The sequence below is a fragment of the Amblyraja radiata genome, chromosome 3 (assembly GCF_010909765.2).
Source record: "Amblyraja radiata isolate CabotCenter1 chromosome 3, sAmbRad1.1.pri, whole genome shotgun sequence".
Lineage (NCBI taxonomy): Eukaryota > Metazoa > Chordata > Chondrichthyes > Rajiformes > Rajidae > Amblyraja > Amblyraja radiata.
Genome location: NC_045958.1, coordinates 96058307 through 96080197, shown reverse-complemented (window position 1 = coordinate 96080197; position 21891 = coordinate 96058307). Strand labels below are relative to the sequence as shown.

The window sequence follows — 21891 nt, the reverse complement described above, 5'->3', positions numbered from 1 at the left end:
CTCAGGCCCTTAAGTCCTGGCAACATCCTCGCAAATCTTCTCTGCACCCTTTCCTGCTTGACAATATCTTTCCTATAACATGGTGCCCAAAACGGAACACAATATTCTTAATATGGCCTCACCGATGTCTTATAGAACTGCAACTTGACCTCCGAACATCTAGACTCAATACTCTGACTGATGAACGCCAATGTGCCGAAAGCTCTTTTGACCAGCATATCTACCTGTGACGCCACTTTCAAAGAACTATGTACCTGCACTCCTCGATCCCTCTGCTCCATAACACTCCCCAGAGCCCTACCATTCACTGTGTGGGCCCTGCCCATGTTAGACTTTTGTTACAAATCTCAAATTGTGGAGTACAGAGGCAAATAAATAAATGATGGATCTTTGTCCCAAACATTATGGAGAGCACAGTACGTTCTCATCCAATTCATCAATTCATATAGATGATAAACAGTAACGGGCCCAGCACTGAACCTTGAGGCACACCACTAGTCACAGGCTCCCAGCCTGAAAAACAATCTTCCACCAACTTCCTTCCATGAAGCTAATATTCTATCCATTCAGCGATCTCTTGGATCCCGTGCACTCCAACCTTCCAGAGCAGCCTACCATGTACTATAATATATGCCTCAACAACCAACCTGGTGGTGCCTACCAGGCACTCTCCACCCTCCGTGTAAAATGTTGCCCTGTACATCTCCTTTAAACTCTGCCCTTCTCACCTTAAATCTATACCCTCTAGTTGTTGATTTTTTTCCATCCTGGGAAAAAAGGTTCTGACTGTGTATCCTATTTATGCCTCTCATGTTTTTATGTACTTCCATCGGGTCTCCCCATAACCCCCGTCGTTCCAAGAAAACAATCCAAGTATGCCCAACCTCTCCCTGTAGCTAATACCCCCTAATCCAGGCATCATTCTGGTAAACACCCACTGCACCCTTTCCAAACCTCCATATCCTTCCTGTAAATGGGGCGACCACAACTGCACACAATACTCCAAATGCTGTAGAACCATAATCCTATAAAGCCACAGCATTACTTCCTAACTCATACTCAATGCACCGACCTATGTATGCAGGAATACCACACGTCTTCTTTATCTCTCTTTCCACTTGTTTTGCTACTTTCAGGGAGTTATGGATTTGGGCCTCCAGCCTGAATATTGCTCTTCCACCACAACCCTCTGACTTTTATTAGGAAGCCAGGTCTGAATCTATGACCAAATTACAGCGAATTCCATGCATTTTCACGTTTTGGATCAGACTATCATCCAGGACTACATACAATTCTTTACTAAAATCGGTGTAGACAATATCCAGCATCCTCTCCTCACTCTGCCCTCATTCATCACCACCTCAAAACCCTCAATCAAGTTAGTAAGACATGACCTGTATGTATAAAACCATGCTTATTGTCTCTACTTACCCTATTCTCTTCCAAATGGGAATAAATCTTATCCTGAAGAATCTGCTCCAACATGTTTCCTACCACTGACATGAGGCTCATTGCCCTACAATTCCATGCATTCTCTCTACTCCCCTTCTAAAACAAAGGAACGCAATAGCCACTGGAGAAGATGCAAAAATCTTTGTCAAGGCACCTGGAATCTTCTCTCTAGCCTCTCTTAATAACCTGGGATAGATCCCATCAGGCCCTGGTGATTTATCCACCATAATGCATTCCATGTGCCCCATCATCTTCTCTTTCTTGATCTTAAACCCACCCAACATATAGTATTATCCACATCAATCTCAGTGTCCTCCACTGATCTCTTAGCTTACCCTCTTGTTTCTAATATGTGAGCCTTGAGATGTTCTTTAATCGGACTGGCCAAAGCCCTGATCCACAGTGTCATGATTAGATTTCACATTTTTCCTACAGCCTCTACACTCGTCTGCACAGGTAGCAAGATTCTTAGACGTGGTAGACAAGCTCAAGGCCTGAGGGTCCGCTAACACTGCCTGGCAATTCTCCCCGTCCCTGATGTGCTACAGTATTTGAAGCTGGAGAGGGTTGTGGTGGAAGGACAATATTCAGGTTGGAGGTCCATGTGTGACCTGTGGAGTTCAGTAGAATTCTGTTTGTGTTATATAAACAGCAGCGGCCCCAACACAAATCGCTGCTGTTAGGAAGGTTGTCGAAGTGTTTAGTGGGACATAGTTCACCTATAGACATGGGTGGAGAAAGGCAGATGGAGCTTAATCCAAGCAAGTGTGAGGTGTTACACTTTGGGAGGTCATGTGTAAAGGGAATCAATTGCATGATTCTAAACAGCGTTGATGTACGAAGGGATCTTGGGGTTCAAGTCCATAATTCCCTGAAAGTGGCAGCACAAGTAGATAGCGTTGAAAAGTCATTACTTTTTTGACTGCATTTGGAGTATTGTGTGCAATTCTGGTGCCCCATTACAGGAAGGACGTGGTGGCTTTGGAAAGTGTGTAGAGGAGTTTACTAGAGTGATGCTTGGATTAGAGCAGGGGTTCCCAATCTTTTTCGTCCCGTTTACCCCGGCAACGTTAATAGCACATAACAATGTTATTTCACTTATTCACAACTTATTCACTTATGAACAACTAATGGTGAACAGATTCCAGAACCAAACACAGTCAGTCAATGAGAAAAAATATGTACAAATCCAGAATCAACAAATTTACCCCCTGGGTTGGCAAAATTTACCCCCTGGGTATTTACCCCAGGTTGGGAACCCTTGGATTAGAGGGTCTAAGGGGAGAGGTTGGACAGATTTGGATTTTTTTTCTTCTCTGGAATGCCAAAGGTTACGGGCAGAATTAATCTTAACACCGATGGAGACACAGGGAACAGCCGATGATGCTTTAGCAAAATAATATGCAAAGTGCTGGAGTAACACAGCAGGTCAGGTGGACTCGGAAGAAGGGTCCCGAATCATCACATATATATGTTCACCAGAGATTTGGCCTGACTCACCAGAGTTACTACAGCACTTTGTGTCTCGAAGCTTAAGGTATTGTGATCACTAGCCCCAAAATGCTCTTTCACTGAAACACTGGTCACATGGCCAGGCCAGTTTCCCAACAGAAGATCCAGTTTGTTCCCTTTTCGGGTTGAAATATCCACGTACAATTTAAAAAAAAACACTCTTGGCTACACCTAAAAAATTCTTCTCCATCTAAACCTTTGTCACGAAGGAACCCGGGTTCGATCCTGACTACGGGTGCTGTCTGTACGGAATTTATCGTTCTCCCCGTGACCTGCGTGGGTTTTCTCTGAGATCTTTGGTTTCCTCCCACACTCCAAAGACGTACAGGCTTGTAAGTTAATTGGGTTGGTAAATGTAAAAATCGTCCCTAGTGGATATAGGATAATGTTAATGTGTGGGGATCGGTGGTCGGCGCGGACCCGGTGGGCCGAAAGGGCCTGTTTCCGCATTGTATCTCTAAACTAAATTAAACCAAACTAAACATTGGGGCACTTCTAAGACAAGCTTGTTGCGTTGGCATATTTTGGTCATCCGTCCACATGTCTGTCCCTCTATCTCCCGTTGGCAATTGGAGGCCTGTAGCACAATCCTATCCTTTCTTATTTTTGAGCTCTAAATCAGCAGATGAAGCCCCTAGTATCTGCGTACCGCTGTGATAGCTTTCCTGATTAGAACAATTCCTCCACCTATTTTCCCTCCCTCCCTCCAATGTTAGAAGCCCTGGAACGTTGAACTGCCAGTCACGTCATGCTTGCAACAAGTTTTCCGCCAATGACCAGGACATCTTAGTCCCAAGCACCGATCCAGCCTCCAAGTTCTTGTTTTCCCCATGATACTCCTTGTGTTGAAATGGCCACACTTCAGCCCATCAGCTTCACCATACTCCTTAACCTCTCCCTGCCTGTTCTTCCTTTGAGACCTACTGATCCTAACTACCTTCCCATCAGTCCTTCCATTTGCTGATCTACTACCCTGGTTCCCATCCCCCTGCCACACTTTACTCTTCCAAGTGGCACCAATGAACCTCCCTGCAAGGATATTGGTCCTCCTACAGTTTAGGTGCAAGCTGTCCTTCTTGTACAGGTCACCTCTGCCCTAGAAGAGATCCCAATTATATAAAAATCTGAAATCCGGCCCCCTGCACCAATTTCTAAGCCACAAAAACAGGTACTGGGAGTAACATGGAGATTACTACTGCTTTTTACTCTTTTGACTAACTCAGTCTATTCATTCAACAGAACCGCTTCTCTTTAACTGTGAAAATGACGTGGCTGTTTTCCCTCTCCTTTGAGAAATTTCTGCGGCCACTCCGAGACCTTCCGGATGCTGGCACAAGAGAAGCAACACACCATCCTGGAGTCTCGTTGTTCCCACAGAATCTCCTACCAATCTCTGCAGCAAGCCACCATTTGCAGACTTCCAGCCACACAGACAACTCTCTACCACTGGTCGAGCTACTGGGTTTGATCCTGACCCAGGGTGCTGTCTGTGTGGAGTTTGCACATTCTTCCTGTGACCGTGTGGGTTTCCTCCAGTTTCCTCCCATATCCCAAAGATCTGTGGGTTTTTAGGTTAATTGGCCTCTGTAAATTGCCCCTTGTGTGCAGGAAGTGGATACAAAAGTGGGATAACAGAGAACTTGTGTGAAGAGTGCTTGATGGGTGATGTGGACTTGGTTGGCCAAAGGGCCCATTTCCAAGCTGAATTTCTAAACTAAATCTCTAAATACTATACTCTGCCTCCTATCTTCAAGCCAATTTTGGATCTATTTTGCCAAAACAGATTGAATCCCATGTCCTAACTTTCTGGACAAGTCTACAATATGGAGTACAGAGGCAAATAAATAAATGATGGGTCTTTGTCCCAAACATTATGGAGGGCATTGTACATCTATTGTAATACTTCAATTTGAATTCCAAGACAGTGCTTGCAAATTATGAATTATGTCACAATTTCTGTTATCTTCTATTGCCCCCAAAACAAGCATAAGCTAAAGTTGACTGCAATACAGGCCTGGCAGAGCATCACCAGAGAAGACACCCAGCAACTGGTGATGTCCATGAATCGCAAACTTCAAGCTGTCATTGCAGGCAAAGGATATGCAACAAAATACTAAACATGACTACTTTCATTTTTGCATGACATTGCTGTCCCACAAACATTATGGTGCCCTGAAAGGGGGGGCTATGTATAAACACAGCTGTAATTTCGACATGGTGAAACCAAAATGTATTTTAAAAAAAAACTTTTATAAAATCTGACAATGTGCACTTTAACCACGTGATTTTTTCTATTACAAAACTCAAATTGTGGAGTACAGTGGCAAATAAATAAAAGATGGGTCTTTCTCCCAAACATTATGGAGGGCATTGTATATATCAGTTATATTACAATAGAACACAAGGTTGTACAGTGGCACAGCTGGCAGTGCTGCTAGTGTAGTCACTGTCTCACAGACTGGAGACGGGTTCAATCCTGACCTCAGGTACTGTATGTATGGTGTTTACATGTTCTCACTATGGCCACGTGGGTTTACTCCAGGTGGTCTGGTTTCTTCTCACATCCCAAAGAAGTGCAAGTGGTAGACCTATTAGACATTGTAAATTGCCCTTATAGAATCTGGGAGAGTTGCTGAGCATAAAAGTGGGATTCATGCAGGATGAACTTGAACTCATTGGGTCAAAGAGCCCGTTCCAATGCTGTAATCCATTGATAATGACATTTTCTTCAAAGAATACATTAAAATGATATGTAAATAACAGATGGACAATGTAAAATATTTATCATCTTACCTTGTGATGGAAGTATTTTTCAAATTTTACTCGTGCCAATGATACACAATGATGCCAGTCTGTAGGCCATCTACTAATTAATTTAACAGCTTGAAATGATCCTTCTAAGCTCTCTCCTTTTTCCATCCGCTGTAAAATACAAAAAACTATTGTAACTTCTCCCATTATACATTCAGTATTATAATATTTTATTAAATACTCATTGCTATAATGCGAACAGAATAGAGCAAAAGATGGCACATATATCAACTATTTTTCCATTTAATGCAGCATGCCACTTAGGCAGTCTTTAGTTATCAATACAAAATTGGAAAAATTTGATCCTGCCTGGATTTAACATTTTGTAAGTATGTATTGCAAAGTCCAGTTTCAAGGTTAAGAAATTGTTTAAATGAGTATGAATGTAGTGAATATTCACTGAACGTACAGGAAAAAATAGCAAAATGTTCTGATTGGCTTGCCACTTTGGCTCCACATTTGCTTTGAGATGAAATTTAAAAGAGAAATTGAGCTTTTTAGTTTTAGTTAAATGCTAGTTGTTTTAGTATTTTTTATTCTTACTTAAAATATAATCTGTTGGTTATAATTGGTGAGTGGGCAAAGTATGCATGAAATAAAGCTGGAGTCACTCAACGGGACAGGCAGTATCTCTGGAGAGAAGGAATGGGTGATGTTTTGGGTCAAGACCTTTCTTCAGACCTATCTTTTGTGTCTATCTTTGGTTTAAACCAGCATCTGCTGTTCCTTCAGTTGTGGCTGAAGGATTGGTGTGGGAGAAGCAGGTTTGAATTTGTGGGGTAATTGCATCAGTATTGAGGAAGGATGGAGCTATTCCACTGGGATGGACACCACCTGAACCTTGCTGGGACCAGAATCCTGGCAAATCGTGTAGCAGAAGACAGGGATTTAAACTAATAGTGGAGGGTTGATTAAACTAATTGGGAAAGTGTTAAAAGGAAGGAGAGGTTACCAAAGTCTCCAGAATGACAAATAGGACAGGAGGTTTAGAAAGGGCCAAGTGTCTAACGTCAAGCAAAATGGGGACCAATTTGAGAAGAGGGGTGGTGAATAGAAAACTGAAGGCGTTGTATCGAAATGCACACACACACACGACACGAGGTGGATGAGCCTATCGCTCAGTTAGATGTCGGCAGGTATGTTGTGTGCATCATGGAGTTTGATCAGCATCGCTGCTGGGAAGCCATCACCCCACTAGGGCCCAGGACTATTCATTGAAGCTGGATACAAACATTGCAAGAACTGAATGAAGAAGGGTCAGTTTACAGCCTCCCCCTGGCATAGCAGAGTTATTAGTTGAAATGTGTTAAAAGCCCGTGAATAATTTGCTTTTAAGATTATCCTGTATCAACAACTGATGACATGCTTATGTTAAGTGATGGAACATCATGACTTTTATGAAAATCTTTCACTTGAACGTTGTACATTACATACCTTTGACATTTCTCATAAAGTCCATTTTGAATTATTAAAAAAAGCTACAATACACAATCAATAATTATCCGCTGAGCCAGCCAAGTGTTGTACAAATGAGAGTGTGCCACTCCTTATTCAAGAGCAATATGCAGTAAATGCAATGGGAATCCCAAAGTAATAACATTTAAAATAATGAGATAGAGAGACAACAGTCTACAAAATAAATACTGTCCGTCCAGGCATGAACACGAAAGTCTGGCCTGCACTTTTGTATTAGCCATAATGAACATTAGCCCGTCAGTTAGCTGGTGCCCTCTGGAAAGCAAGAGTTCCAACAAAAAAAAGTGGAGGGGAATTATTGCCAAGGAAGATGAGGTTAAACAGAAACCAAGGGAAAGTATATAAAATTCTTAGAGGATTGGACAGGGTAGATGCAGGAAAAATGTTCCCCATGTTGGGGGAGTCCAGAACCATGGGCCACAGTTTAAGAATAAGGGGTAGTCCATTTAGGACTGGGTTGAGGAAAAACTTTTACACCCAGAGAATTGTGAATCTGTGGAATTCTCTGTCACAGAAGGCAGTGGAGGCCAATTCACTGGATGTGTTCAAGAGAGTTAGATTTAGCTCTAAGGACTAAGGGAATCAAGGGATATGGGGAAAACACCGGAATGGGGTACTGATTTTGGATGATCAGCCATGATCATATTGAATGGCAGAGATAGCCCGAAGGGCCGAATGACCTACTCCTGCACCTATTTTCTAGTTTTCCATGTGCCGTGCCCTGTCCAGAGCTTTTTTCCATTAGTGACAATAATGTGATTCAAACAGAAAGACAGAGAATGTATGACCAGACATGTAAAGCTAGAGCAATAACTTTAAAAGTAATCAACCACTCCATCAATTAAATGTCCTATTTTGCAAACCCTGTCAGGGCTTTGGAAAAGAAGGCCCACTAAAATGTAGAAAACACACAAATTAATGAACATTAGAATCAGACAATGTAAGGTTCTCTAGCTTGGTCTCACCTTCAGAACATTGTCTATTGATATGTATGTATCCCAGAACTTGTTGTACATTGAAGGTTTGTATGAAAAGGAGCTTTCAAACTGGAATAAGAAATGGAATAAAAATTTCTGTTAGAATTAATTTGCTGTTAAAAAAAAAGCTCTTGAAACTATAGATAGTCCACTTGCTGCATACCTTGTCTCTGGACCATTGTATTGTGTGTTCAATTAATGCTGGGAAGGATTTCAATGTACAAAATGGGATTTCTTCTTCAGGAGGATCTCGCTGGAAAAATATCAAAACATGTATATGTTTAATAACTGATAACACAGATCCATTTCATCTCAAATGTTTATTCCACCAATCTTTATTTTCTGCTTGTATAGAGTACAGAAATATTACCAATCAATATTTTACCACACTAATTAGTTTAACCTGCTGAGCCTAACCAGGTTTGTGCTACCTTGTTTTGCTATCTGTCCTAGGCTAATTTGAATTACATAATAATGAATTAAATAGTAACCCAATGATGACGAGCACTATATTTTTCATGGTATTGTATGACCTGGTAAACTAATTATGAAATATACTTGAAATCTGACTTTTCTGAAGCAGACTATATTGCCTGCAATTATGTATCCTGAAACTCTTAAAAACAGATCTAAATTTTTTTTTTTAATTGCCTGTTAGCTTATCATAGTCAGCAGAAGCAGCTTTACAGCTCTTAAATCTAGCAAGTAAATGTCAGGATAATTGTGTTGATTACCCTATTGATGTGTATGCGCGTGGACAGAAAATGTGTTTTCAATTAGGTGCCACAAATAGTTGATCAGCCTTAAACTCAAGTATGAATAGGAGCTCAGTGAGCAAGACTGTGGGAAGACTTTACTTTTAAACACCTTTTCAAGCAAAGTCAGATGGATATTAGATAAAGATGGGGAGAATTTGGTATGACACGAATATTGTCTTTTAAGCGTTTTTTTTTTCTTGATTGGAGGAATGGCCAATATCTAACATTATATAGTTCTATTGACAATACTTAACGGGAAATGAACTGTACATTTTACTCCTCAACATTTTCCTCATTGCCACAGAAGGCCGTGGAGGCCAAGTCAATGGATATTTTTAAGGCAGCGATAGATAGATTTTTGATTAGTACGGGTGTCAGGGGCTAAGGGGAGAAGGCAGGAGAACGGGGATAAGAGGGAAATATAAATCAGCCACAATTGAATGGTGGAGTAGACTTGATGGACCGAATGGCCTCATTCTGCTCCTATCACTTACAAGCATTTACAATTTACCCTCATGCACATCTTGGCATAATTATTTCTTCAGTTTTCCCCAATTTGACCGACCAGAAGCATGAATGGGACAGTTTCACCGCTCAGTATTAGTCCACTTACATGGCTGTTGTATGATTCTGTCAGTTTTGGCACAATGACCTCTGTGTGTCCTTTTGTACCCATAGTTCCTGAATCCAGAAGAGGACATTGATTTGATACACATCGACTGAAAATGGAAGATAAGTGACAGTTGTTCAGCTGAATAAGCAATAACTCAAACAATACAGAATGATACATTTAAGAGGAACAAATCATGCAACAGATGAGATTTACATACAAGCTGGTGCTACATATATCAAAACATTTGACACAAATGTTAAGATTTCAAGCAAAATATAAACTGCTGGTGGAACTCAGCGGGTCAGCAGCATCTGTGGAAACAAGGGGACGATTGATGTCTTGAGTCAGAAAACTCAGAATTATTCAAATGGCAAAGGTTTCATAATTGCTGACTGTGATTGTCTGTCAAAAAGTAATATAACGACAGAGAAACACTTTGGTTGTTCTTCTAGATGAACACTCCAAAGGATTTTCACAGAAAACATACCAAAATGCAGTTTAAAGAATATGGAATTTTAATTGTAAATTAAAGTTAATCATCGATTAAGTGTAATAGGGGGATCCATATAGACATACAGCGTGGAAACAGGCCCTTCGGCCCAACTTGGGCATGCCGACCAACATGCCCCATTTACACTAGTCCCACCCGCCTGCATTTGGCCCATATCCCTCCAAACCTGTCCTATCCTAATTGTTTCTTAAATGTTGCAATTGTCCCTGCCTCAACTACATCCTCTGGCAGCTCGTTTCATACACCGACCACTGTGAAAAAGTTACCCCACAGATTCCTATTAAATCTTTTTCCCTTCACCTTAAACTTGTGTGTTCTAGTTCTCGATTCTCCCACACTGAGCAAGAGATTCTGTGTGTCTACCCGATCTATTCCTCTCATGATTTTATACACCTCTATAAGATCATCCCTCATCCTCCTGCGCTCCAAGGAATAGAGACCCAGCCTACTCAACCTCTCCCTATAGCTCAGACCCTCTAGCCCTGGCAACTTCCTCGTAATCTTCTCTGTACCCTTTCCAGCTTCACAACTACTTTCCTATAACATGACATGACAATGACTGCATAATTCAAGACAACTTGATTATCAGTAAACCAATGACAGAGGTGTGTTCAAGTCATCATTGAGCATCAACCTTTATCTCTGTCAACAAACATCATCTTTGTCTCTACATTACCTGTCGACATATCTCCTTGCTTCCACATTATCCAATGCAGTAACCACAACATCGACATGGGTATAAAAGTTATCATTGTAAATGTTCTCAGTAGATGGACACACTTTGTTCAGGTGAGAGTCTATTTTCATCTGGGGATTGATCGTCAAGGTGGCTGCTGCAGCAGTGTAACTCTTTGGTTTCTGATATAGAAAAATAAAATATAAATTACTGCAGAGGAAAACATGGAATACATCAAATGAACTATGAGGCATCAATAACTTTACAAAGCTCAACTGTAAAACCAGTCGAGAAAGAATATCAACAGTTCACCAGTGACTTGCACCGTAGATTTACCAGGGTCAGGATAATTGTCTTGTCATAGGCACACAGCACAGAAGGAAGCGTCACCCAATCTAGCCCCAATTGTCCACATTTGGCTCATATTCCTCTAAACCTTTCCTATCCATTTACCTATCCAACTGTCTTTTAAATGTTATTGTGTCTGCCTCAACAACTTCCTGTGGTAACTAGTCCATATACCCACAACCCTCAAGTTGTTCCTAATTTCCCTATTAAATTTTACCCCATCATCTTAAACCTATGTCCTTTAGTTCTTGTTTGGCCTACAATGGTAAAAATAGATTTTCTGTATTCACCCTATCTGTGCTCTTCATAACTTTATACACCTCAATAAGGTCACCTGTCAGACTATTGCACTCCAAGGAATAAAGTCCACAACTGACTAACCTCACTTTAGGTCCTGGCAACATCCTTGTAAATCTGTTCTGCATTTTTCCAGCTTAATAGTATCTTTCCTGTTGCAGGGTGACAAATTTCCATACTGTATTTCCTCACGGATCAAGGTCAGTGAGACAAAAACCTTCCACACAACCCAACGTGTCTGTAATGCCACTTTCCAGGAACTATGTGCTCCTTGATCCCTCTGCTATACAACACTCCACAGGACCTACCGTTGCCTGCAGATGTTCAACCCTGGTTTAGCATTCCAAAATGCAACAGATCTGAACACTTATCTGAATTAAACTCCATTTGCCACTCTTCAGCCCACTTGCCCAGCTGATCAAGATGTTACTGTCATTCTTGATAACAATCACTGTCTATGATACCACCTATTTTACTGTCATCTGCAAACTTACTAATTATGCCTTGTACATTCTCATCCAAACAGGTGACAAATGGCAACGGGTCTAGCAACATTTAAGCAACATTTATTTTCTAACATGCATACAAGAAAATAAACACCTGAGCTTTTCAGAATCAGCAAGAAAATCTAGATATGCCCAAAAATTTAGCATAAACATTTTTGCTACAAGATATATATATACACATATATATACACATATATATATATATATATATATATACAAGTATAAATGTCAATGAGGCACAAGATAAAATGGGTGCTCAGGCAAAGGATAGTTTGTGAAATAAAAGTGGAAATCTTAATCAATATGTGGATTTTCATATGATCTTAATTGAAGCAAGAGGCAGAAGTCAGAAGGGTCGACTGCTGAGATCACTAACTTTCTTTCACCTCTGCCCCCGTACCAAACCGTGGCTGCAATATTCACTGTTGCAAACAAACATACCCAGCCCTTTCCACCAAACAGATTGTCATGGATGACCACAGGTAATCTGGTAAGGTTCTCCTACAAAGGTCTAACTACTGATGGTGCTAGTTTCCATGTGGTCTGCTGCTGGGCAGGAAATGCTAAGTAAGACTCGCCATTAAATTCAATGGATTCTCAGCCTTGTTATACAGTGACATTTGCCTCTTCCTTAAATATTGCGAGGCTAATTGAAGTTACTGGAGAGGATGTTACTGGAGAGGATACGCGGCATAAGATACATATGCATTTAGATAGACATGGGCTGGTTTTGGAGAGTCAGCATGGTTATGTATGTGGGGGATCATGTCTAAAGAATTTGATGTCTTAAGTAACTAAACTAAAAAGGTTAATGAGGGCAAAGCCGTAGACATTGTCTATATGAACTTCAACAAGGCATTTGATAAGGTTCCGCAAGGTAGGCTGTTCTGGAAGGCATGGGATCTAGGGAGAGCTAGCTGACTGGATAAATAATTTGTTTCATGGATGGAAGCAGAGGGTAATGGCAGAAGGATGTTCTCCAGGCTGGAGGCCTGTGACTAGTGGTGTGCCAGATATTGATGCTGTGTGTGGTTCAGAACAACAATTTGGATGAGAATGCAGAAGGCATGATTAGTAAGTTGTCAGATAACACTGAAGTGGGTGGTACTGTAGATAGCAAAGATGGTTATCAAAGTAAAGGAATCAAGAACCAAAGAACATAGAATGTGCCAAATCCAGACAGGTGTGATGAGTTAAGATGCAGTTGGCATGGTCAAGTTGGGACAAAGGGCCTGTTTCCATGCTGTATGACTACCGACATTTCCAGGTCAGGCATCTGCATTAAGTAGTTGCAACATATTCTTTATCATACCTGTATGTGTTGTGGTCTGAAGAGAAATTGTCTGTTTAAATTCGATTTTTCAATTAAATCAGGGTCGGTGATGGTAATCTGCAAGGGATCATAGCATAGATTAGTTTGGAAACTTGACATTACACATGCATTTAATTAAATTCCTCTTCCTCACCCCCCCCCCCCCCACCCCCCGCCCCCACTATACTATGTACAGTAGCTGGCACTACCAATGAGAATCCTTTAAAGCCAACCGTCACGTGAGAACAAATCACCAACATCTAAGCTATCTGGTTATTAAAGGAAAATATTTTTGCTTCAATTTTGTTGTCTGCTTTAAACACCATTGAAATAACGTGCAAATAACAATCAGTTCTTAAATCCAAGATAAGTTACATAATTAGTCACAACTAGGAAATTATATGTACATTAAATTTAAAGGGACAAAGTGAAATGCATAATCGAGGAAGAATCTTAAGGGTACACAGAAATGCTGGAGAAACTCAGCGGGTGCAGCAGCATCTATGGAGCGAAGGAAATAGGCAATGTTTCGGCTGAAACCCTTCTTCAGGCTCTCTGGTCATCATCCCAATAGATCAGCGAGGAAATGAAACTATATTTCAGACCACAACTGTCACCGCATGTACGGTGCATTCAGAAAGTATTCAGACCCATTCACTTTTTCCTCAATTTTATTTATCATCGATCTGCACACAATACCACATAATAAAAATGCGAAAACAGATGTTCAGAATTTTTTGCAAAGTAATTAAAAAGAAATTACTGAAATATCACATGGAAGTGTCTTGAGGACAGTCAGTATTACAGGTGCTAAATGTCTAAAGGTATCTGAAGGTAGCTAATTCTTTGGGCCCTGATCAGATATATACAAAGACACTGTGGGTTCCTAGAGAAGAACTTGCAGGCCGAGGTGTGCAAACCATCAATATATATGGCTAAGATGCTAGAAGACTGGAAGGTGGCTATTGATGTGTCCCTATTTAAGGACTGCAAGGAAACGCCTGGGAACGATAGACCAGTGAGCCTAACATCTGCGGTAGACAAGTTACTGGAGCATACTCTGAGGAACAAGATATATATGCATAGGATGTGTAGGAAAGAACTGCAGATGCTGGTTTAAATCGAAGGTAGACATAAAATGATGGAGTAGTCAGCATGGTTTTGTACGTGGGAAATTTTGTATCACAAGTCTGATTGAGATTTTTGAAGATGTGATTAAAAAAAGTTGACGAGGGCAAAGCCTGTATGCACTTCAGCAAAGCATTGGTAAGGTTTCACATGAAAGGCTGCTCTGGAAGGTAAGATCGCATGGGACCAAGGGAAAGCTAGCTGAATGGATAAAGAATTGGCTTCTTGAAAGGAAGCAGAGGGTGATGTTTTTTAGATTGAAGGCTGATGACCAGTGATGTGCCTCAGGGATCACTGCAGGACCCTTGCTGTTTGTGGTTTATATCAACAGTTTGGATGAGAATGTACAAGGTATGATTAGTAACTTTGTAGATTACACTAAAGAGGTTTCTCAAAAATTGCAGCAGGATCTTGTTCAATTGGACAGATGGGCTGAGGAATGGTTAATGGAGTTTAATACAAAGTGGTGCGAGGTATTCACATTTTGGGAAGTCAAACTAGGGCAGGACTCTGGGAAGTAGTGTAGAGCAGAGGAGTGCAGGTACATAATTCTTTGAAAGTTACATCATAGTCATAAAGAGTCATAAAGTGATACAGTGTGGAAACAGGCCGTTCGGCCCAATTTGCCCACAGCAGCCAACTTGTCCCAACTACACTGGTTCCACCTGCCTGCGCTTGGTTCATATCCCTCCAAACTTGTCCTATCCAAGTACCCATCAATCTTTTTCTTAAACGTTGGGATAGTCCAAGCCTCAACTACCTCCTCTGGCAGCTTGTTTCGTACACCCACCACCCTTTGTGTGGAAAAAGCTACCCCTCAGATTCCTATTAAATCTTTTCCCCCTCAACTTGAACATATGTCTTTAGGTCCTCGATTCCCCTACTCTGGGCAAGAGATTCTGTGCATCTACCCGATATATTCCTCTCGTGATCTTATACACGAGTAAATAGGATGGTCAAGTAGATAGGATGGTCAAGGAGGCTTTTGGCACATTGAACTTCATCAGTCAGAGTATTGAGAATAGAAGATGGGATGTTATGTTACAGTTATACATGATGACAGTGAGGCCACATTTGCAGTATTGTGTTCATTTAGGTCACCTTTATATTGGAAAGATGTTATTTAGCTGGAAAAAGTGCAGCAAAGATTTACAAATACTTTGCCAGATCCTCAAACCTTTAGCTATAGGGAGAGGTTTGGACTTTATTCTTTGGAATGCAGGAGAATGTGGGGTGATCTTACAGAGGTGTATAAGATCATGAAGGGAACAGATAGGGTAAATGCACAGTCTTTTACCCAGCGTTGGGAAATCAAGAACCAGAGGACATAGGTTTAAGGTGAGAGGGGAAAGATTTAATAGGAATCTGAGGGGCAGCTTTTTCCACATAAAGGGTGTTATTTTTAATGGAATGGACTGCCAGAGGAGGTAGTTGAGGCAGCTACTATAACATTTAAAATACATTTGGACAGGAACATGGATAGGAAAGGTTTAGAAGAATGTGGTCCAAATGCTGGCAGGTGGTACCAGTAGAGATGGAGCATCTTGGTTGGCACAGGCAAGTTGGGCCAAAGGGCCTGTTTCCATGCTGTATGACTCTATGACTATAAAGTCGAGACAAACAGAACAAAAACAGGTCCTTTAGCCTTCTGCATCGATGCTAGACAACAAATACCTAAATGTAATTTATATCTGTGCTGATCATTAAAATAATTCATCCTTAATTGCAAACTTACCATTCCCTGTTCAGAACCAGTGCTAATCCCAAGCAGAGCAAAGTTTTTAAGCATTTCACAACCAATTGCACCACATCCAACCTAGAAAAGTAAAAACCTCATTATACACACACACAGGATTCCATAAGTAGTGCTTTTCAATGAAAAACAAAATCTTAAATGGCCACAAGTTCATGCTTTACAAACAAATTACGAAAAGTACAGGCACATTTCAATTTCCATTCAGCATCCTGCAATACTCAAAGTAAAAGGTTCAAGATAAAAGCTGTATCGTTGTCCATAGATGCCATGTGCATGCACTACAACTACAGTATGTAGTTAAAATACAATTTAAATAAGGCATGATTGGAATTATTTACATCATTACTGCGCCATCATTACCACAACTGTTATAGGTTACACACCTGGGTACTTTTGAATTTTAGTATGGCGTTTAATTGAATAATATCTGGTCAGCTCTAACATTGCTATTCCCTCAAACACATGCAAACAGCTGATTAGAATGAAGTAACATATGTTGGCTGTACTTCCAAGAATATAAAAGGAATTTTACAAAATTGTTTAGGTACACATCTGAATATAATTTGATTGAAATAAATTCAGAGTCTGTGGAATTCTCTGCTTCAGAGGCTGGTTCTCTGGATACTTTCAAGAGAGAGCTAGATAGGGCTCTTAAAGATAGCGGAGTCAGGAGATATGGGGAGAAGGCAGTAACTGAATGGGGATGATCAGCCATGATCACATTGAATGGCGGTGCTGGCTCAAATGCCTACTCCTGCACCTATTGTCTATTGACTATTGGATTTTGATGATGGTCTCAAATCAGATCAGATGGTGAAGCAGCACAAGAACATGGCTCAATCATATTTTTTTTTAATTTAGCCCAGGATATGATAGCTGCAGTACATAAAAACAGGTATAGTAAGTAGCAGAAAGGATTGTTTTTTTACTGAAAAATGACACTCTATGATTACCAACTGCAAGGGCATTTGTTTTATATATTCATTACTCTTGAAGGCAGGAACTTTAGCCAAAACGTACACAAATGCTGTAAATGTGCAATATTTTTAGTTCTAACAAAGACCTGATGTTGTCTTAGAACGAAATAAATAAATTCAGAACCAGGCTGTTCAGCTCCCCCCTCATATCCATGGAACCATTCACAAAGGTGGTATTTACCTCAGTGTCAACACTCAGTTGTCAGCCCATATCCTGTGATTCGCTTAACAGCCAATGATCTATTGATACCCATTTTTTATTTAGTTTTATTGGATAACTAATTCAAACGATTGACTACCCTAGGGGTGACAAAACTCTCATCGTATAACATAAAACATGAGGACTGAGAAACTTGGGGCAGTCAATGGAAGTGTCTTGACAGCAGTCAGTACTACAGTCAAAGAGGTCCTGACACTTATGAAGGCAAACAAATCTCCCAGGCCAGATCAGATATATCCAAGGACACTGTGGGAAGCTAGAAAGGAAATTGGAGGTGCCCGTCTGAGATTTATGAGTCGTCATTAAATACAGGCGAGGTGCTGGAAAACTGGAGGGTGGCAAATGCTATGCCTCTATTCAAGAATGACTGCAGGGTGGGAACTACAGGCCAGTGAGGCGGTCTGTGGTCGGGAATTTACTAGAGAGTATATATTAGACAGCTCTACAGACTTTCTCAGCAGAAAGGCGGCACAATGGAGCAGCGGTAGATTTGCTGTCTTACAGCGTCAGAGACCGGGGTTCAATCCTGACCACAGGAGCTGTCTGTACCACATCTGTACTTGCTCACTATGAACACGTGGGTTTTCTCCGGGTGCATCGGTTTCCTCAAACCTTCCAAAGATGTGCAGGTTTGTAGGTTAATTGGCTTCTGTAAATTATCCCTAGTGTGTAGGATGCAAAACTGGAACAACTATTGTATGGGTAATCTTTGGTTGGCGCTGACTTGGTGGACTGAAGAGCCTGTTTCCACGTTGTTTCTCTAAACTAAAACTAAATTGAAGCAAGTTCAGTGGACAGCCAAGCAGATTTTGCTGCCATTGCCATTGCTCTGCCTTAACTGATATTTTCCTTAACAATCCAGTGCAAATTAAGGACTCTTCTCTTGAGTGTTGAATGATGTTGTTTATAAAAAAAATACTTACTATGAAAACATTAAGGTTCCTGAGTTTATGACAGATAGATTCTCCAACACATGCACGCAGAGCGTCATATCGATCTCCTCTGTATGAAAGCACAGATTAATTATAATAGCCATTAGATAACCGTGAATCATGGACACATATGTCTATGTTACTTGAAGTTAGAGTAATCAATAGTCATACCACTGGGTTGTAAGCTGCCCAAGCCAAAGATGAGATGCTGTTCCTCCAATTTGCCTTTGGCCTCACTCTGACAATGGAGAAGGCCAAGGACAGAAAGGTCAGTGTGGGAATGGGAGTTAAAGTATTTGGCAACCGGGAGATCAGGTAGGTCTAGGCGGACTGAGCAAAGGTGTTCAGCTAAATGATCGCCCAGTCTTACAAGCTAAATGCAAATTGGAGGAACAGCATCTCATATTTCGCTTGGGCAGCTTACAACCCTGTGGTATGAATATTTGATTTCACTAACTTCAAATAAACCTTGCATCCCCTCTGTCTCCATCCCTCCCCCACCCAACTCGTACCAACTTCAAAGTCGTCTTGTTGAGTCTCATTGTCTGTAACTCGTTTTCACCTAACACACAGCTAACAATGGCCTGGTTTATCATCCAGATTGCCTGATCACAGTGGTTGGTAAGATTTTAGAGTCCATTATTAAGGGTGAGGTTTAAGCGAACTTAGATGCATATGATGAAATAGGCCGAAGTCAGCATGGTTTTCTGAAGGCTAGATCTTGCGAGACAAATCTGTTGGAATTCTGTGAGGAAGTAAATAGGTTAGACAAAGGAGAGTCAGCGGATGTTGTTTACATAGATTTTCAGAAGGCCTTTGATAAAAATGTCACATGTGAGGTTGCTAAAATGTCACATGATGAGAACCTATGGTATGAGAGGGAAGATACTTGCTTGGATTGAATGCCAGAAGACAAACAGTGGGAATAAATAGTCTAGTCACCGCAAGCGACTAGCGGTGTTCTGCAGGGGTTGGTGTTGGGTCTGCTTTTTTCACATTGTAAATTAATGATGGATTTGCTGGCTTTGTGTATGATAGTTAGGTAAGTAGAGGGGCAGGTAGTGTAGAGGAAGCAGGGTCTTGAGAAGGATTTGGACAAGTTGGCAGAGTAGGCTAAGTGGCAGATGGAAAAAGCTTAGCAAAGTGCACAGTCATGCATTTTGGTAGATGGAATAAAGGTGTAGTTAATTTTCTAAATGGGGAGAGAATTTAGAAATTAGAAGTGCAATGGGACTTGAGTGCTGGTGCAGGATTCCTAAAAAGTTAATTTGCAAGTCGAATCGGTAGTAAGGATGGCAAATGTAATGCTAACATTTATTTTGAGAGAACTAGAATATAAAAACAGCGATGCAAGTCACTGGTCAGCCTGCATTTGAAGTATAGTGAGCATTTTAGGGCCCCATATCTGAGGAAGGATGTGCTGACATTGGAGAGGATCCAGAGGAGGTTTACAGGAATGAAACCAGGAATGATTGGATTAACACAAGATGAGCGTTTGAAGGCACTGGACCTTTATCGCTGGAGTTTAAAAGTATGAGGGGAGACCTAATTGAAACATACCGAATAGTGAAAGGCCTGGATAGAATGAATGTGGAGAGGATATTTCCACTGGTGGGAGAGACTGGGACCAGATGCCAAAGCTTAGAGTTAATGGATGTAGGAGGAATTTAAAAAGGAAATGAGGAGGAATTTCTTATTCAGAGGGTGATGAATCTGTGGCATTCATTGCTGCAGACGGTTGTGTAAGCCAAGTTAATTAACATTTTTAAGGCTAAGATTGACGGATTCTTGATTTGTAAGGGTGTCAGAGGTTATGGGGAGAAGGCAGGAGAATGGGTTTGAGAGGGCAAGCTAGATCAACCATGATTGAATGACGGGGTAGATTTGATGAGCCGAATGGCCTAATTCGGCTCCCATCACTTATGAACATCCCACCGCCCTAACTGTCATTTTCACTGCACGGAGACTAAAGAGAAAAAAATACTTAACCGAATCTTACTTTTTACCTCCACTCAGCCTCTTCGCTGAAGCCTTTCCAGTCAAAACCTTGGCATTTACCCTCAATCACAGAACTTGGATGTCAGGCACCGCCACTCCCAAAAATGTCCGTTCTGCTAGTATCAGACTTCCTTTCATAATGGTTCCCTTTTAAATCTCCCATGCAGCACCCACTCAGCTGTGTACTCACTGTAAAACTAACCAGATACTAACAGCTCCAGTCCTTGGTGTTTCATGGAACACTTTCAATGCAAAGGCGACTCGTCACCATTTTCTCAAGGGAAGTTTGGAAGGGGAAATAAATATAGATTTTGCCTACAATGACCACACTCTCTATCATAAAACAAATATCATCTGCATACTGTGTAGGAATGAACTGTAGATGCTGGTATAAACCGAAGATAGACACAAAATGCTGGAGTAAATCAGCGGGGCCAGCAGCATCTCTGGAGAGAAGGAATGGGTGACGTTTCGGGTCGAGTCTGATGAAGTGTCTCATCCCAAAACGTCACCCATTCCTTCTCTCCAGAGATCCCGCTGAGTTACTCCAGCTTTGTGTCATCTGCACACTTCAAACTTTCAGTCACACCTGCTAAATTGGCTTTAAATCATTCAACATTTCCAAGTAAGGGTTGGATCTTTAATTTCCAAAAACACATTTATCTTGAATTTACCAATCCATCAATTATACATATGAGTACAAACTAATATATCACACCTACCGTGGTTGGAACTGATCACTGTTCGTGCTGTCTAGAGTCTCAAATATCTCCATTGTATCAAAATATAGCTAAAAAAGGTAACATTTTGTTAATCAATAAACTCCCTTGAAATGTTTTTTTTTTAAGTAATCAGTGAAAAACTAACCCACTGCTGAAGAGGAGAAAATTTTCCTGTTAGGGCTTTCAAGACTTCCTGACTAACGATTCCGCCAAAAGCAGCAGTAAGAGGGGGCAGACATCCTCTTGCTGTCCACGAGAGCCACTTTACAACAGCCTGATTAACTGTAGTCTGCAATACAGAAAAATGCAAGTAAAATATTCATTATTGCCAGACACTTACAGTAAATGCCAAGATTGCTTCTCGCTCTCTGCAGATGCTGCCAATCATGTTGAAAAGTTACGGGATGAACGGAACTGCAGATGCTGGTTTACAAATAAAGGCAAAAAGTGTTGGAGCAACTCAGCAGGTCAGGCAACATCTCTGGAGAACGTGGATAGGATGAAGTAGGGTCCCACTCTGAAATGTCATCTAGCCGTGTTCTCCAGAGATGCTGCTTGACCCGCTGAGTTACTCCAGCGCTTTGAGTCTTTATGTTGACAATTTAATTCTCTTTCCGTTTCTAGTTCAGAAGTCACTGAAATCTAGCCAAACGTCTCACAGATAAGCATCATGATCACTTTATCAAAATTGCAATGAGGACTGGGCTGTGGACATTGTCTATGTGGACTTTCGCAAAGCTTATAACATGGTCCCGCATGGTGGGATAGTCTGGAAGGTTAAATCAAATGGAATTCAGGGTAAGCCAGTAATTGGATTCAAATTGACATGGAGGAAGGAATCAAAGGAAGCATGTGGAGCATTCCTTTCTCCCGATTGGAAGTCTATGACTAGTGGTGTGCCACAGGGCT

General features: G+C 41.1%; 1 protein-coding gene across 2 annotated transcripts in view; it reads right to left on the bottom strand.

Annotated features, from left to right (window-relative positions):
* uba6 (ubiquitin like modifier activating enzyme 6) overlaps window positions 1-21891 on the bottom strand; it is an 86784-nt gene that overhangs the window by 30078 nt on the left and 34815 nt on the right. For both annotated transcript variants that reach the window (XM_033018401.1, XM_033018402.1), the window contains 10 exons: window positions 21128-21271; window positions 20983-21050; window positions 18254-18332; window positions 16113-16193; window positions 13250-13327; window positions 10787-10968; window positions 9600-9705; window positions 8392-8481; window positions 8217-8297; window positions 5758-5886 (listed from right to left, as the gene is read on the bottom strand). In XM_033018401.1, the coding sequence (XP_032874292.1) occupies window positions 5758-5886; window positions 8217-8297; window positions 8392-8481; window positions 9600-9705; window positions 10787-10968; window positions 13250-13327; window positions 16113-16193; window positions 18254-18332; window positions 20983-21050; window positions 21128-21271 (1038 nt within the window). The remainder of the gene's footprint in view (window positions 1-5757; window positions 5887-8216; window positions 8298-8391; window positions 8482-9599; window positions 9706-10786; window positions 10969-13249; window positions 13328-16112; window positions 16194-18253; window positions 18333-20982; window positions 21051-21127; window positions 21272-21891) is intronic.